This window comes from Miniopterus natalensis, chromosome 8 (genome assembly GCF_054644295.1).
Source record: "Miniopterus natalensis isolate mMinNat1 chromosome 8, mMinNat1.hap1, whole genome shotgun sequence".
NCBI lineage: Eukaryota > Metazoa > Chordata > Mammalia > Chiroptera > Miniopteridae > Miniopterus > Miniopterus natalensis.
In genome coordinates this window covers 30,233,655-30,248,188 of record NC_142088.1, presented here as the reverse complement: position 1 = coordinate 30,248,188, position 14,534 = coordinate 30,233,655, and the positions used below count along the sequence as shown (strand labels likewise).

The following is a 14,534-nucleotide window of genomic DNA, read 5'->3' as shown; positions in this document are numbered from 1 at the left end:
AGACCGATTCAAAGAATCTATGAGGAGCTAGGCCTATATACGGAACGTTAGCCTAGGACTGCAGGGTTCGATGCAAAACTGACTGTTTTACAGAACAATCAGTTATAACCTGAGGGGTGATGTGGACCACCAAATAGAAATTATTTTCATTTCTGCCAGACAAAAATCTACAGGTTAACTTCAGCCCCTACAGAATTGTAAGAGTCCAGTCCTTAGACAGTCAAGCCCCCAAAAAACCTGAAAAACAACCAGTAATCTCTCGTCTGTTTCCAAGTTTTGGATCATTTTTCCCACAGGAGTGATATTGCACATATTGTGTGGGGCACGCCTATACGAAAACGTTATTCATTTATCTGAAATGCCTATTTAACTGGACACCCTCCATTTACCTTTTAACCCTAATAACGAGTTAACAAACACTTGACTAAGCCTGCACAGCTCTGCTCCCCAGTGTCTCTCTTAGTGAAACCTGGGCTAGCTTCCTATCTTCGCCGAGACATTTACTATTAAGTTGTATTTCTACCGAGCCTCTGTTCCTTGTACCTACCAGCGGGGGGCGCATCTAGCTCAGGCCACCGGCGGCGAGGAAGAGCAGAGGCCACCAAAGCGCTTCTGCCCGGGATCCGCTAGGGGACCGCTCGGGGACCTCAGGTTCCAACGCGCCGCTCCGCCCGCGCGCCCTCCGCATCTGCGCGCACGCGCGGCACTGCTCCCCTCCCCTCCCCCCCCGCCGGGCCTGAACTGCGCAGGCGCTCCAGCGAGCGCGCGGACGTTGCTGGCAGGTCTCGCGGGAAGGGGCGGTGGGTGTGTGGAGCCGCGAGCGCGCCCCGCCGAGTCCGGGGGCTGCCGGCCGGGCCCCGCGGCGCTGGCGGCGGGCGGCCGGCTCCATGGAGAGGCCCTTCCGGGAGGCGCGCCCCGAGGACGGCGCGGGTCCGCTTCCTGCCGACAGTGCGGCCCCGCCCCGAGAGGACCTCAGCAGCAAGGTGAGCGTGGGGCTCCGCGGAGGGGCCGCCGGGCCCGAGACTGTCCGCGCGGCAGCGGGCGCGGGCTCGGCCTTGCCGGCCGCCTTGTCTCCTTAGCGCTGGGCAGCACAGTTAAGGGGGGCCCTGAAGCCGGCCCCGAAATTAGACCCACCTGGCAGCGGGCGGAGACTCGGGTGGGATTGAACTTTTAGAAATACCTCCCACCCTGGATCCGCTGCCGGTGTCACCCGCCTCCGAGAATGTCAGCGCCGCCCCTGCAGTCGCGAGCTCGGTTCACGGAGGCGCCTTGACCAGCCTGCCCCTCGCCGCCCGCCGCCGCCGGCCTGCGCCCGGGACCCCTGCCGGGGCCTCCAGCGGGCCTCGCGTCCGCGTTACCTTCTAACAACCGCTTCTCCGTTTCAGCCGAGCGGCGACCCTACGACACGCGTCTGGTAGTCATACTTCCACCCAAAAGGGGGAAAGGGAAGCCAATTTAATATAGATCTTACCCGCCGCTGACAGACAAAACCTTTAAAGACGCGCTGGAGCTGGGAATGGTTATAGGCTTCCGGGTATTAGGTGACCTGGATCCTTTGTGGTTTTGTCTTAAACGAATCGTTGTATCTTGGGCAAGTCTCTAATCCCTCTGTGTCAGTTCCCTGGTTTGAAGTAAAGCGAAAGGTGGGTGTACCTGCCGTTTCTACAATGAATGGGGAAGCATCGTTCAAACGCTAGTTTCAAGGTTGTGCAAGTTGGGTGCTGGAATTCAGTATAGTGAGTTACGGTTAGCTGGGGAGACGGAAGGGCACGCTCGTGAGTGGGGCGAATTTTCAAACCAGGCACAACCCACTTTGGTTACCACCATAGCGACCACCGCACTGATGAATGACAGGTCCCTGAGGTGCGCGAGGAGGGACAAATGACAAGCCTGGTTTCAGAGGCACTGGTGACTCTATGTAATCAATCATGTTCACAAAATAACTACCGTTACTGAAAAGAGTTAGGAAAAAAGCTTAGTTTCCACTTAGTTGAGCCGTCTCTTGCACTAATAAAAAGTGACGCCTCCTCCAGCAGTGCCAGCACCGTCCTGTTCTTTGACATACAGAGATGGAAGGTGACAGGTTTTACTGCTCCAGGCAGGGCACTTAGTGCTATTTGCTTGTTCTGAATGCCCCGCTGTACCACTTAGTACATAAATCATGAAAAGCATTGGTATTTGGGGGAAAGGAGAGTAGCCCACCCCTCCTTCCATTTGCTATTCTTTATTTTAAAGTGCTAAAACATAAAAGAAATCATTGTCTATTTTAAGTAAAGGGTATAAACCTTGGGTAGTAACTACGACCCTTGCATGAAAGCTGATCACCAATACCAAACCCCGTCTCACCACTGTTTCCTCTCCAACTTTTCCACACCTACACCCTCACACAGACTGCTGCTGAAAAGAATCTGTGTTCACAGACTGGACAGTTAGTACATTATAACCCGTTATCCCATCTTTACTTTTAATGGGCCCCCACTGAGCAAACTTTGAGAACCTCTGATTTAAGAAGGTTTTTTTTTATTTCAATAGATTAAAGAACAAAAAATTGTTGTGGATGAACTTTCTAACCTGAAGAAGAACAGGGTGAGTTATTAAAGTATGCGGAAGGGTTTGATTATATCTTGTTAACTATATATTAAAGTTATAAGAATTTTATATCAGATTTATAATATTTCAGCATCTTTTTAAATTACAAAAGTGAAGTGTCCAAGATTGTGTATATGTGTATATATAGATAATACGTAGATATCTATCTAAATATAGATGTACTTATCTTAATTTTTGCAGTTCAAGAGAAAATATAAATATACCAATATCTATATATTCATCATAGTTGATACTATCTTTTCCCCATATATGAAATTCATATTACCTTTGAACCAGTGCTACTAATTGTATTATGATACCTTGGAGCTGTAATTACTACTGATATTTTTGTATTTAAATTTGATTTTTTTTTTTTTTTTTTTTTTAGTGAAAATGGATAATTGTTGAAAAACAAAAAGGATAAATTGCTTCCCTTCCCACCACCACATTTTCTTACATAATTATTCCAAATATTTAACATGGCTACTTAATGCCATTTCCATTAATGTATTCATAAACAGGCAAGCTGCTGCTTCATGTGTCAAAAAATTACATTTTAAAGTTCAGGAAGAAATGATTTTGAACCCTCTTAAGCATTTTACAGGTTATTTGATAACTGACAGGTTAAACATTTCTGATATTGTCACTTGTGGAATATTAGAGGTTAAGGCACAATTGATACAGACTTTCTAGAGGGCAAATTGGCAGAATGTGTCAAAACTTTAAAGGTATGTAACACTTTGACCCAGCACAGAAGTTCAGTTACAAAGAACTTCATCGCAACATTGATTTATAATAGTTAGAAGTTGGTAGCACCTTAAATATCTAAAACTTGAGGACTGACCAAATAAACTGTAATATGTTATACCCATACAGTAATGTTGTAAAAGAACACATTAATAAGAAAATTCTCAATATAAGTTCATTGATAAAAGCAAGTTATACATCTGTAGCTATAGGAGCCTTTCTTTGTTAAAGAAAAATGATATTGTGGTATATGCAGAGAGAAAAAAGTTTCACCTCCATGTTCATGGTAGCAATGGCAGGATAATGAGTAGCTTTTGTTTCTCTCTGTGCTAAGATACTGTTCTGAACATGTTACTGAAATTCAAGAATAAGTAGTAATAGGGTTCAGAGTTTTGACATCTGCTGCTTTTTTAGATCAAATCATAATATTAGCCTAAATTATGTTTTGCAGAAAGTATATAAGCAGCAGCAGAACAGCAACATATTCTTTCTTGCTGACCGAACAGAAATGCTTTCTGAAAGCAAAAGTAAGTTTTTCTGGTATATTTTATGGAAATGCACAGAAAGTCTTTTGTAGGCTTTATGTAGAAGTTCATGGTAGCACCTAAATTATACTAGCTATATCTGAATGTTTAAATATGTATATAAAGATTGGATGGTGGTATACCTGTTAATAAAATTAATGCAGTAGTTCGGTTTTCTTCAAGTTAGCCTTCCAAAGATGAGTTTATGGTAAAGATAAAATCAAAAATACATAAGATGTGTTAGACAGCACTAATTATTAACATATGCTTTAGAGCTTGAGAGAGATCTAGATATGAGATACTACTTTGCCACTTTCTGAAACCTTTGTGGCTTTGCATGAATTACTTTGAGCCTCCAAAGTCCAGTGGGACTTAAATAGATGGTATATATAAAATGCATAGTCCAGTGCCTGGGCCACAATAAGCATTTAATATACAGAAACTATTTTCCTAAAAGATAAACATTCATCATGAGAAGCCTGCTGTAAGTTGTTATTGGCACTAACGCACTGCATTATACTCAAATGGTTTAATCTTGGTAATTGTCATCCTGTGAATTACTAGGTAAACGTCCAAGAATTTTTATTTTATTTAATATTCATCTCCCCTCCTCCTACAGATATATTGGATGAGCTGAAAAAAGAGTACCAAGAAATAGAAAACTCAGAGAAGACCAAAATCAAGAAATAGTCAACTTGATTTCACATAACAATGTGTGGCATTTGTTGTTCTGTAAGCTTTTCCATTGAACATTTCAGCAAAGATTTGAAAGAAGATTTACTGTGTAATCTTAAACGACGGGGGCCCGATAGTAGTAAACACTTGTTAAAGTCAAATGTTAACTACCAGTGTTTATTTTCTGGTCATGTCCTTCACTTAAGAGGTGTTTTGACTGCCCAGCCTGTGGAAGATGAAAAAGGCAATGTGTTCCTTTGGAATGGAGAAGTCTTTAGTGGAATAAAGGTTGAAGCTGAAGAGAATGATACTCAAATAATATTTAATTATCTTTCCTCTTGTAAAAACGAATCTGATATTTTGTCACTCTTCTCAGAAGTTCAGGGTCCTTGGTCTTTTATATATTATCAAGCATCTAGTCATCATTTATGGTTCGGTAGGGATTTTTTTGGTCGCCGTAGCTTGCTTTGGCGTTTTAGTAATTTGGGTAAGAGTTTCTGCCTTGCTTCAGTTGGTGCCCAAACATCTGAAGTGGCCAGTCAATGGCAAGAAGTTCCAGCATCTGGAATTTTCAGAATTGATCTCAAATCTACTTCCATTTCCAAATCTGTGGTTTTAAAATTGTATCCTTGGAAATACATTTCTAAGGAGAATGTTATCAAAGAATATGTTGATAGCCTGACTCAGATTTCAGCAAACCTGCCAGCGTTTGTATCAGTGGTAGCAAATGAAGCCAAACTGTATCTAAAAGAACCTATTGTTCCTTTAAATATGATGCTGCCACAAGCTCCATTTGATATTCATTGCAGTAATATTTCTAGTGTCCCACCTACAAGAGAGACACTTCAGGTCTTTCTTACTGATGGACATGTGAAGGAAGTAGTTCAGCAGTTCATTGATGTCCTGAGTATTGCAGTCAAGAGACGAGTCTTGTGTCTACCTAGGGATGAATACCTGTCACTAAGTGAAGCTTTGAAAACTTGTGATAGGAAAGCAAATGTTGCAATACTGTTTTCTGGGGGTATTGATTCCATGGTTATTGCAACCCTTGCTGACCGTCATATTCCTTTAGATGAACCAATTGATCTTCTTAATGTGGCTTTCATGACCAAAGAAAAGACCATACCAACTAGTTACAACAAAAAAGGGAGAAAACAGAAAAATTGTGAAATATCTTCTGAAGACTCTTCTCAAAATGTTACTGCTGCTGCTGCTGACAGTCCTGATAAACAATTCAGTGTACCAGACAGAATCACAGGAAGAGCAGGACTAAAGGAACTACAAGCTGCTAACCCTTCCCGGATTTGGAATTTTGTTGAAATTAATGTTTCTCTGGAAGAACTGCAACACTTCAGAAGAACTCGAATATGCCACTTAGTTCAGCCCTTGGATACAGTGTTGGATGATAGCATTGGCTGTGCAGTCTGGTTTGCTTCTAGAGGAAATGGTTGGTTAGTGACCCAGGATGAAGTGAAGTCCTATCAGAGCAATGCAAAGGTACGGCGCAGGATTTCTGCTCGGAAGGATTTCTGAGACCTAGTCTTGGCCCTTAAAGCTTTTGGCCTTTAGGTTGTAAAAATGTAGCATATTTTAGTTGCATTTAAACTATAATACAATGTATATGACTTTTTGAAGATGAGGCATATTTTATTATTTTTTTACTTTGCCTTGTGGTTTTTCTCTGAAAATGTAATCTTTGAGGTTATAATTTTTTAAGCTCTGCTTTTATCTCATTTCCTTTACTGTATGGTAGTTGACATCTTTATGTGGATTTCTTTAAACCTTCATAGGTAGTTCTTACTGGGATTGGTGCAGATGAGCAACTCGCAGGCTATTCTCGCCACCGTGTCCGCTTTCAGATGCACGGGCTGGAAGGACTGAGTAAGGAGATTGAGATGGAACTGGGTCGAATTTCTTCCAGAAATCTTGGTCGTGATGACAGAGTTATTGGTGATCATGGAAAAGAAGCAAGGTAACACCAATCCTCTGAGTATTATATAATTTTGTAAAAATAATGAACTGTAAAAAGAGATTTTTAGGTTGCTTTTTTCTTTGGAGACTGTTCAAATGACTAACCATAGCAACTATAATATCTTGGCTTTATGTAGCAAACACAGCAGCAAAGGAAGATGTGCCAAAAGAACAGTTTTTTTAAAAAAATCTAATACTTTGTTATATTATGTCAATTTAATGGTTTAAATGTAATTAAAATGTTTGATACGTAAAGTTTTACCATAAGCAAATGTCTCACAAGTTCAGGATTGTAGAGCCCTTCTATATCGGTTTCATATCCTTAAAGTTCAGTTTCTTTAGACATGATAAAGACCAGATAGAAATTGAATAATTGACTTAAGACCATGCTTATTTTTAAGACATTCCCAAATATATCTTGTGAAACAATTTGAAATTTATTGCTTGACACCAGAGAACTAATTTATTTATTGAGGCAAAATTTATTTATTTTGTAGCATACATATTAAAATTACTCACATGATGTGAAATACTTTTTTAATGTGATTAGAGTTTAGCTGCAAAATTATGTAAACAACCAGAATATTTTTGAGAAAAATAGTACTCTCAAAAATTAATTTTATACTGTAAATTTTAACATATTGAGTAAAATGCAAAAGAAGTAATCATAACAGATTGATTTTATTTTTTATAGTGTTTGTATTTATCTATTTATTTTAGATTTCCTTTCCTGGATGAAAATGTTGTCTCCTTTCTAAATTCCCTACCAGTTTGGGAAAAGGCAGACTTGACTTTACCCCGTGGCATTGGTGAAAAACTAATTTTGCGTCTTGCAGCAGTGGAACTTGGTCTTACAACCTGTGCTCTTCTGCCCAAACGGGCTATGCAGTTTGGATCCAGGATTGCAAAAATGGAAAATAATAAGGAAAAGGCGTCTGATACATGCAGAAGGCTCCAGGCCATTTCCTTAGGAAACCTTTCTCTGGAAAAGGAGATTGAAACATAGTATTTCACACTGTAATAACATTTACTAAATAATGTTATATAAAAATAAAACACCACTGTTCTGTTATTGTATAATGTGGTCGTTTTAAAGTTTGTGTGAATTTTTACTTAACTGTGCAGTTTAATATAACCAATTTAGTCAAATTAACAATCTAGAAAGAACAATTATGCTTGAAAGAACAACTTGTATATTTTAAACTGTGATATTAACATTGTTTTGAACTCTTACAGAGTAATGTCCCACCAGCAACACTGAAAAAAGCTGCTTTTACTGACTCTTTTCATGGTAGCTACATCCAAAAATAACTGAATTTGTTGTCTGGTCATGGTTTACTACATGGTCTACAGCAAGGACGGGGAACTTTTTTTCTGCCAACAGCCATTTGGATATTTATAACATTACTTGAGAGCCATACAAAATTATCGACTTAAAAATAGGCTAGGAAAAAAGCTCCTAGGTTCATTGAATTTTGAGTCCTGCCTGCAGTTGCTGTGGTAGGGCCAGACCAAATGATTTTGCTGGCCTTATAGGACTAGTGGGCCAGACATTCCCCACCCCTGGTTTACAGGGACCCTATTTGACAGGTGAACAAAGGTTTAGAGAAGCTAAACACTTTGCTTGAGGTTCACACTCCTGAGCAATGCTTGGTTTCTCTGTTACATCTCTAGGCAACTCAGTATCCCACTCAGAACTTTCGAAGACTGTTTTAAACATTCTCCTGTCCCACAAATCTCTACCTCCCTCTCTTTACCCCCTTTTCAACTCCTGACCTGGGCTTTTCACAGAGAGCTCAGTCATCAGGCGGAGGACTGCCTCCACTTTCTAACACCAGAACTTCTAACTCACCTGTAGGTACATCTATCGTTTTCTCTCTTCTTGCCCTTAGAAAGGGAAATGTGTCAATCCACCCATCAAAAAGGCTGTGCCTCCCCCTCTTCTCTATATGTCAACCCTTCCTGCCCTTCAGGAACTTTATACTCCTCTCCAACATTTTTAGCCTCTTCATTGTTGGATCCTTCCTATCATTTAAAATATTCCAGCCTATACCAATTTAAAATGCACATCCTTGGTCCTCCATCTTCCTTTACTTGTCATCTCTTGCCTCCCATCCACACTCGCCCTCTCCACCTTTTCACCTGATTGACTCCACTCCAATGTGGTAATACCACCCACCAGGTCAGGTATGACCCCCATACAAGGTCACTAGGGGATCTGTCCCAAATTAGGGCTGACATGCTTTCTGAATATGGCCATATTTTGATTCTTTTAATCATAGAAATATTAGATTATATATACACACACACATATATGTATATGTATATCTATGTGTATGTATATATATATGTATCTGTCAAAGACTCATATGCCCTGAACTATATATGTCTGTCAAAGACTTTCACATGCCCTGAATTTATTCCTTGGTGAATGCAATGTTCAAACCAGATTTAGATATTATGTGATTAGCTTTCATCTCCACCTAAAGGTAAGCAACTTCAAGTGTCTGTGGTACTGAGCACTAATTTGATGTTGCTCATATTGGGAGTGGGTAAACTAAGAGGTTTGCCCAGCAGCCTAGAGTTGAATATAATAATAATTTTTATAATAATACAGTTCAATACTGAAAACAGGTATCATTTTTAAAATATGCTATGTGCCAGGCACTATTGTGTGAGCTTTATGTGTATTAATTTAATTGGTTGAACCTCTAGGGAATCTCCGGGTCATCTGCTTCAGCAGGATACTCTGTATGCATGTTTGCTTTTGTTTGTTGGTTTTTTCTTTAATCCCCAGAGGGCCTGATTGTTTTCAGGCTTCTTGGTAATTAATCCCATAAACTCTGGGATAAAGTTCTATGTTAATCCTTAAAGGAACAATCTTTCCCAAGATTTGAGACACTTGGAACAAACCATCTGGGTGAGTATCTGAACAAAAACCTTTTAAGTAGAGGAATGTACATATATTGTTCAGGCTTCATAATTGCAAACATATAAATCTTTTAAAGAAGGCAATTATTTTTTAAATCTCTTGCCCTGGAACAGCAATTGAAAATTTACTATTTACCTCCATAGCAATTGTTAAAAGGAAAACAGACCCAAAATGAAGTCACTTGTATTAAGCCCCACATAATAGCTAAGCAAATTTTAGCTTCAGCCTCTCTCAGGAGTGGAATTTTTAAACCAATCAGTCTGGAATTTCCTGGTCAGCACTAGTGAGGTAATCTGCCTGATAAGACCCTCTGCCTTTCCCTAAGCCTTAGGGAAAGCTGATCTTGCTTGAAATGATCCATTCTTTTAATCTTGTGGCACCTTCCTTCTACTTGCAGAAACCATCTGTACAACTCCTCAGAGCTTCCTTCTGTTTGCTAGATTGGATACTGCCAATTCTACCAATACCTCAATAAAGCCAATTAGGTTTTTTAATTTACTTGGTTGAATTTTTGGTCTTTAAAATGGCTAGAATATGAAGGCCGGATAACTCAGTTGGTTAGGGCATCTTCCTGATAAGCCAAGGTTGTAGGTTCGATACCCAGTCAGGGCACATACAGGAATCAACCAATGCATGCATAAATAGGTGGAACTACAAATCAATGTTCCTCTCTCTCTAAAAATCAATAAATTTTTTTAAATTGCTAAAATGTGGTATGATTGAAGTGAAGTTCTGCCACCAGTCACCAAAAACCTGCATGTTGCCAAATTCAGTGGAACAGTTTCAGTTCTCATCTCCCTTGACCTAGCAGCAGCATCCAGTGAAACTGGCCATTCTCCTGTTCTTGAAACACTTCTCTTGGCTTCTGGGACCAACCTTGGTTTTCCTGCAGCCTGCCCCTCTGCTTGCTCTTTGTCTTTGCTGACTCCACCCTCTCTACCTGACCATTAAATAGTAAATTGTTTTCATCTCCATCCTGGTTTCTCAATTCTCTATTCTCTCTCCCTTGATGATTTCAGCTATTCCGCTGCCTTCAGTTACCCTAAACCTCCCAAATGTGTACCTCTAACGCAAGCTCCTGTATTTAGCCCAGACCTGTGCATCTGGCATTTCTGCGTCTGTGCTCGGTTATGTCACAGGTACATCAAGGTCAGTATGTCCGCAGCCCAACTCTTCAGTCTTGCCCGATCCCTTCTGCTCTTGACAGAAATTTAAGTGTCACCTAGACAACCTCCCCTTCTTTTCAGCACTCTGCCCCCATTCCACAGGCCGCCCCGTTGTTTCTCAGACCCACCCACAGCCCCTCACCTCCAGGGCCGCCGCTCCAGCCTGCACCCGGCCCCCGCTGCGCCAGCCCCACCCCAGCCTCTGCGACAACCTTCGGAGTAAGGGGGCGGCCTGCAGGCTCGGCCCCAAGTGCCCCTCGCTCCCTTGGCGGTGCAAGGCTTTGCTCAGGGCCCCTGTCCTCCAGCTCCAGGCCTGCAGACCCCTTTCCACCGTCCAGGCTCAGCTCAGAAGATCGTCCTGCCCGGCCGGCGGTTGGGCATCGACGTCGGAGCCGGGAGTTCCGGTTCGAGTCCCGGTGAGGGCACGTGCCCGGGTGGAGGGCTCATCCCCAGCGGGGGCGTGCAGGAGGCAGCCGATGGACGAGGACTCCTCACTGATGACTTCTCCCTTCCTCCCCCTGAGGTCATGAAGACAGTAAAGACAGATACACACGTGAATCCCTCCCGCAGCCTCCGCAGCCCGGTGCCCGCTCGCCGGCCGCTGTGCACGCCTCGCGCTCCGCCGCTGGGGCGGCCTGGGTGAGGGTCCGAGCGCCCTGGGCTCCCGACTCGCGGCCCCCTGCGCCCCGGCGTCCCAGCCCCTCCCGCGGCGCCTGGCCCGCGAAGGACGGTGCGGAGCCGCGGGCAGAGCGACGGAGGCGGGTGCGCCGGGAGCCCCGGCACCCAGGGCTGGGCCGCCCTTGCGCGTTTTCTTCGCGGAGACGGCGAGTGAGAGGAGGAGGGGGCGGCGGGGGAGGGGGGGCGGGGGGCGGGGGCGGGGCCTGAGCCCGGCGGGGGCGGGGGCGGGGGCGGGGGCGGGGGCAGTGAGGGTCCCCGGGGCGAGCAGGGGCCCCGGCGCGAGGGCCAACGGCTCCGCCCCAGGGCCCGGCGGGTGCAGCGCGGAGGGCGGGCCGAGGGGAGGCAGCCTCCGGACCGGGGCCCCGCCCAGGAGAGGCCGCCCGGACCCCCGCCTCGGCCCAGGACAGCGGGACCCGCAGCGGCCTCTCCGGACAGGAAACGGTCACTGCACGGTCGGTTCCCGCCCTCGCTCCTGTCCTCCCCCCCTCCTGTCCTCTCCCCCCCTCCTGTCCCCTCCCCCTCCTCTCCCCCCTCCCCGTCCTCTCCCCCCTCCTGTCCCCTCCCCCTCCTCTCCCCTCCCCCTCCTGTCCCCTCCCCCTCCTGTCCCCTCCCCCCTCCTGTCCCCTCCCCCTCCTGTCCCCTCCCCCTCCTGTCCCCTCCCCCTCCTGTCCCCTCCCCCTTCCTCTCCCCTCCCCCTCCTCTCCCCTCCCCCTCCTCTCCCCTCCCCCTCCTGTCCCCTCCCCCCTCCTGTCCCCTCCCCCCTCCTGTCCCCTCCCTCCCTCCCTCCTGTCCCCTCCCTCCCTCCTGTCCTCTCCCTCCCTCCTGTCCTCTTCCCCCTCCTGACCTCTCCCCTCCCTCCCTCCTGTCCTCTCCCCTCCCTCCCTCCTGTCCTCTCCTCTCCCTCCCTCCTGTCCTCTCCCCTCCCTCCCTCCTGTCCTCTCCCTCCCTCCTGTCCACTCCCCTTCCTCTGGTCCGCCTGGGCCTAGGCCTCGCACTGGCTTGGGGACAGACCTGGGTGGGCCCTGATTCTGAAAGCGTGACACCTTAGGCACACTTAGGCCCTCCTCGTGCCCATGCCTGTGTCTACACAGTGAGGATACCTAAGCCTGTTTCTCTCGGCCAGGTTCTCAGGGTCCTGCGAGCATCGGCATCACCTCTGGCCCCACTCCGGCCGACTGAAGCAAAACCCTAGGGTGGGGTCCAGCAAGCTTTTCACAAGTCCCACGTGATTTCACTGCAGGCTAAATTTTGAGAACAACTATAAAAAAGGGTAGGGACAATCAAGTGAAATAAAACATTGTGTATAAAAAGTTAAACAAATAGTAGATGCTCAATAAATAATGGTTATAATTATTATTATGCCAGGAACAGAGCAGTTAGTTGCACAGAAATAGAAAGTTAAGCAGGCACTTCTTGTCTTTTAAGCATTTTATTTTCTTGCTTTAAAAAACTAAAAAAAAATTAATATATGCCCAAAGGCCTCTCCAACAACAACAAAAAAATAGGTATGCAGCATTAGCTTCTCAAATATAAACTTACATATATTTTTAAACTATTTTTATTGATTTTTAGAGAGAGAGGAAGCGATAGGGAGAGAGAGAAACATCGAGATTGGCTGCCTCTTGCACGCCCCTGCTGGGGATCCAGCTGCAACCTGGGCATGTGCCCTGACCAGGAATCGAACCTGCAACCTTCAGTGCACAGGCGGGTGCCCAACCAATGGAGCCACACCAGCCAGGGCAAACTTACATTTCTTTCTGACACACTTGTTAGTATCTTTGGACTTCTTTAGAAAAGCAAAATACGATTAATGTTAAAGGTTTTATCATTTTAATTGTTTTAATTTAAATTTCAACTTTCTTATGCTGCAATTAATTTAAGACTGAAAAACATAATAGATCTACCACATGACCCATCAATTCCACTTCTGGGTATTTACCCGAAGAAAATGAAAACACTAACTTGAAAACAGATATGCACCCCCGTGTTCATTGCGGCATTATTTACTATAGACAAGCCATGCAAGCAGCCTGTGTCCAACAGCAAATGGATGGATAAACAAGATGTCACACACACACACAATTGAATATTATTTTGCAGTAAATAAGAATGTAATCTTGCCACTTGTGACAACACAGATGGACCTACAGGAAATTATGCTACGTGAGATAAGTCACACAGAGAAATAGAAATACTGTATGATTTCACTTATGTGTGAAATATAAACAAGCAAACAAAACAGAAACAGATTCATAGGTACAGAGGACAAATGAATGGTTGTCAGAGGAGGGGAAGGTGGGAAAATAGGTGGAAAGGGTGAAAGGGGAATAACAGGCACGGACTTCCAGTTATAAAATACATAAGTCACATGAATGCAATGTATAGCATGGGGAATATAGTCAATAAAATAATAATAACTTTGTACAGTGACAGAAGGTTACTAGTCATATCATAATCCCATCGTAAGATCTATCAGTGCAGAACCACTATGCTGTACCCCTGAAACTAATATAATTGTATGGTTATTATGCTTTAATTTTTTAAAAACGAAAGATTGAAAATGTAATGGTTACCATGAAACTGTTACCGAATGGCGACTCCGCCGGCAGCGTGTGGGTTCTTGACTCCATACAGGAAAGATTTCCCTGCACAAGTCCAAGTGATTTTGGGGGTCTAGAGATACACGCCTCAGGGACAAAGGCGTGGGCACGGGGTCCTTTGTCTTGAGGCTTTTTGTCTTTCGTTAACTGGTGGGAATCCAAGGGGAGGTCTCAGGGAAGGGTCTTAACAGAATATTCATTAGCTTTCCAGGTGTGTCCTTCACTATGTTGGTTCATCAAAATGTGAGTTTAGAGGGGTCAGGGTTATTTTCTGGTTAGTTTTATTTTCAAAGAATGTCAGCCAGCAGGGACCAGGGCCAAGGCCAGTCTGCCCCGGGACAGTGTGGAACGTGTAAACCACTTAGGAGCACTAAGTGTCCTTGGTTAGGGAAGATAAAACCTTGTGATTCATTCGCCAGCTGTAAATTGCTCACATTGTTTGGCCTTGTTCAATTATTTTGTCCCAGTTTCCTTTATTCCACTTGCCAAGGGATTTCCCTAGCTTCTCACTATCCTGCCTTCAAACAATTAACCTAACAAGGATGAAAGGAACAGACACAGTTCTTGAGCAATCCATGGCTTTATTACCATGACAAATGTTATTGCTTGTTTTGTTTCTGTTTTCTTCCTTTTATGTATTACAGAAAATTCA

At 44.2% G+C, this 14,534-nt stretch overlaps 2 protein-coding genes across 2 annotated transcripts; both read left to right on the top strand.

The window, feature by feature from the left end:
* Positions 1-872: 872 nt before the first annotated feature.
* ASDURF (ASNSD1 upstream open reading frame) lies at positions 873-4,568 on the top strand. Its single transcript, XM_087819713.1, has 4 exons — positions 873-983; positions 2,533-2,586; positions 3,788-3,863; positions 4,480-4,568. The coding sequence occupies exons 1-4, from the start codon at positions 888-890 to the stop codon at positions 4,548-4,550; spliced, it is 297 nt and encodes a 98-aa protein (XP_087675839.1). The 5' UTR covers positions 873-887; the 3' UTR covers positions 4,551-4,568.
* Positions 4,569-4,571: 3 nt separating this feature from the next.
* On the top strand, positions 4,572-7,586 carry ASNSD1 (asparagine synthetase domain containing 1). The gene is made up of 3 exons (XM_087819711.1): positions 4,572-6,032; positions 6,326-6,507; positions 7,227-7,586. Exons 1-3 carry the CDS (start codon positions 4,572-4,574, stop codon positions 7,510-7,512), a joined length of 1,929 nt encoding a protein of 642 aa, XP_087675837.1. The 3' UTR covers positions 7,513-7,586.
* Positions 7,587-14,534: the final 6,948 nt, after the last annotated feature.

Bases quoted from the DNA above. Each gene is read 5' to 3' on its own strand.
- ASNSD1 (XM_087819711.1), top strand. From the start codon at position 4,572: ATGTGTGGCATTTGTTGTTCTGTAAGCTTTTCCATTGAACATTTCAGC. The intron at 6,033-6,325 runs GTACGGCGCAGG...AAACCTTCATAG, and splicing joins CCTATCAGAGCAATGCAAAG to GTAGTTCTTACTGGGATTGG. The intron at 6,508-7,226 runs GTAACACCAATC...TATTTATTTTAG, and splicing joins GATCATGGAAAAGAAGCAAG to ATTTCCTTTCCTGGATGAAA.
- ASDURF (XM_087819713.1), top strand. From the start codon at position 888: ATGGAGAGGCCCTTCCGGGAGGCGCGCCCCGAGGACGGCGCGGGTCCG. The intron at 2,587-3,787 runs GTGAGTTATTAA...TATGTTTTGCAG, and splicing joins CTAACCTGAAGAAGAACAGG to AAAGTATATAAGCAGCAGCA. The intron at 3,864-4,479 runs GTAAGTTTTTCT...CTCCTCCTACAG, and splicing joins AATGCTTTCTGAAAGCAAAA to ATATATTGGATGAGCTGAAA.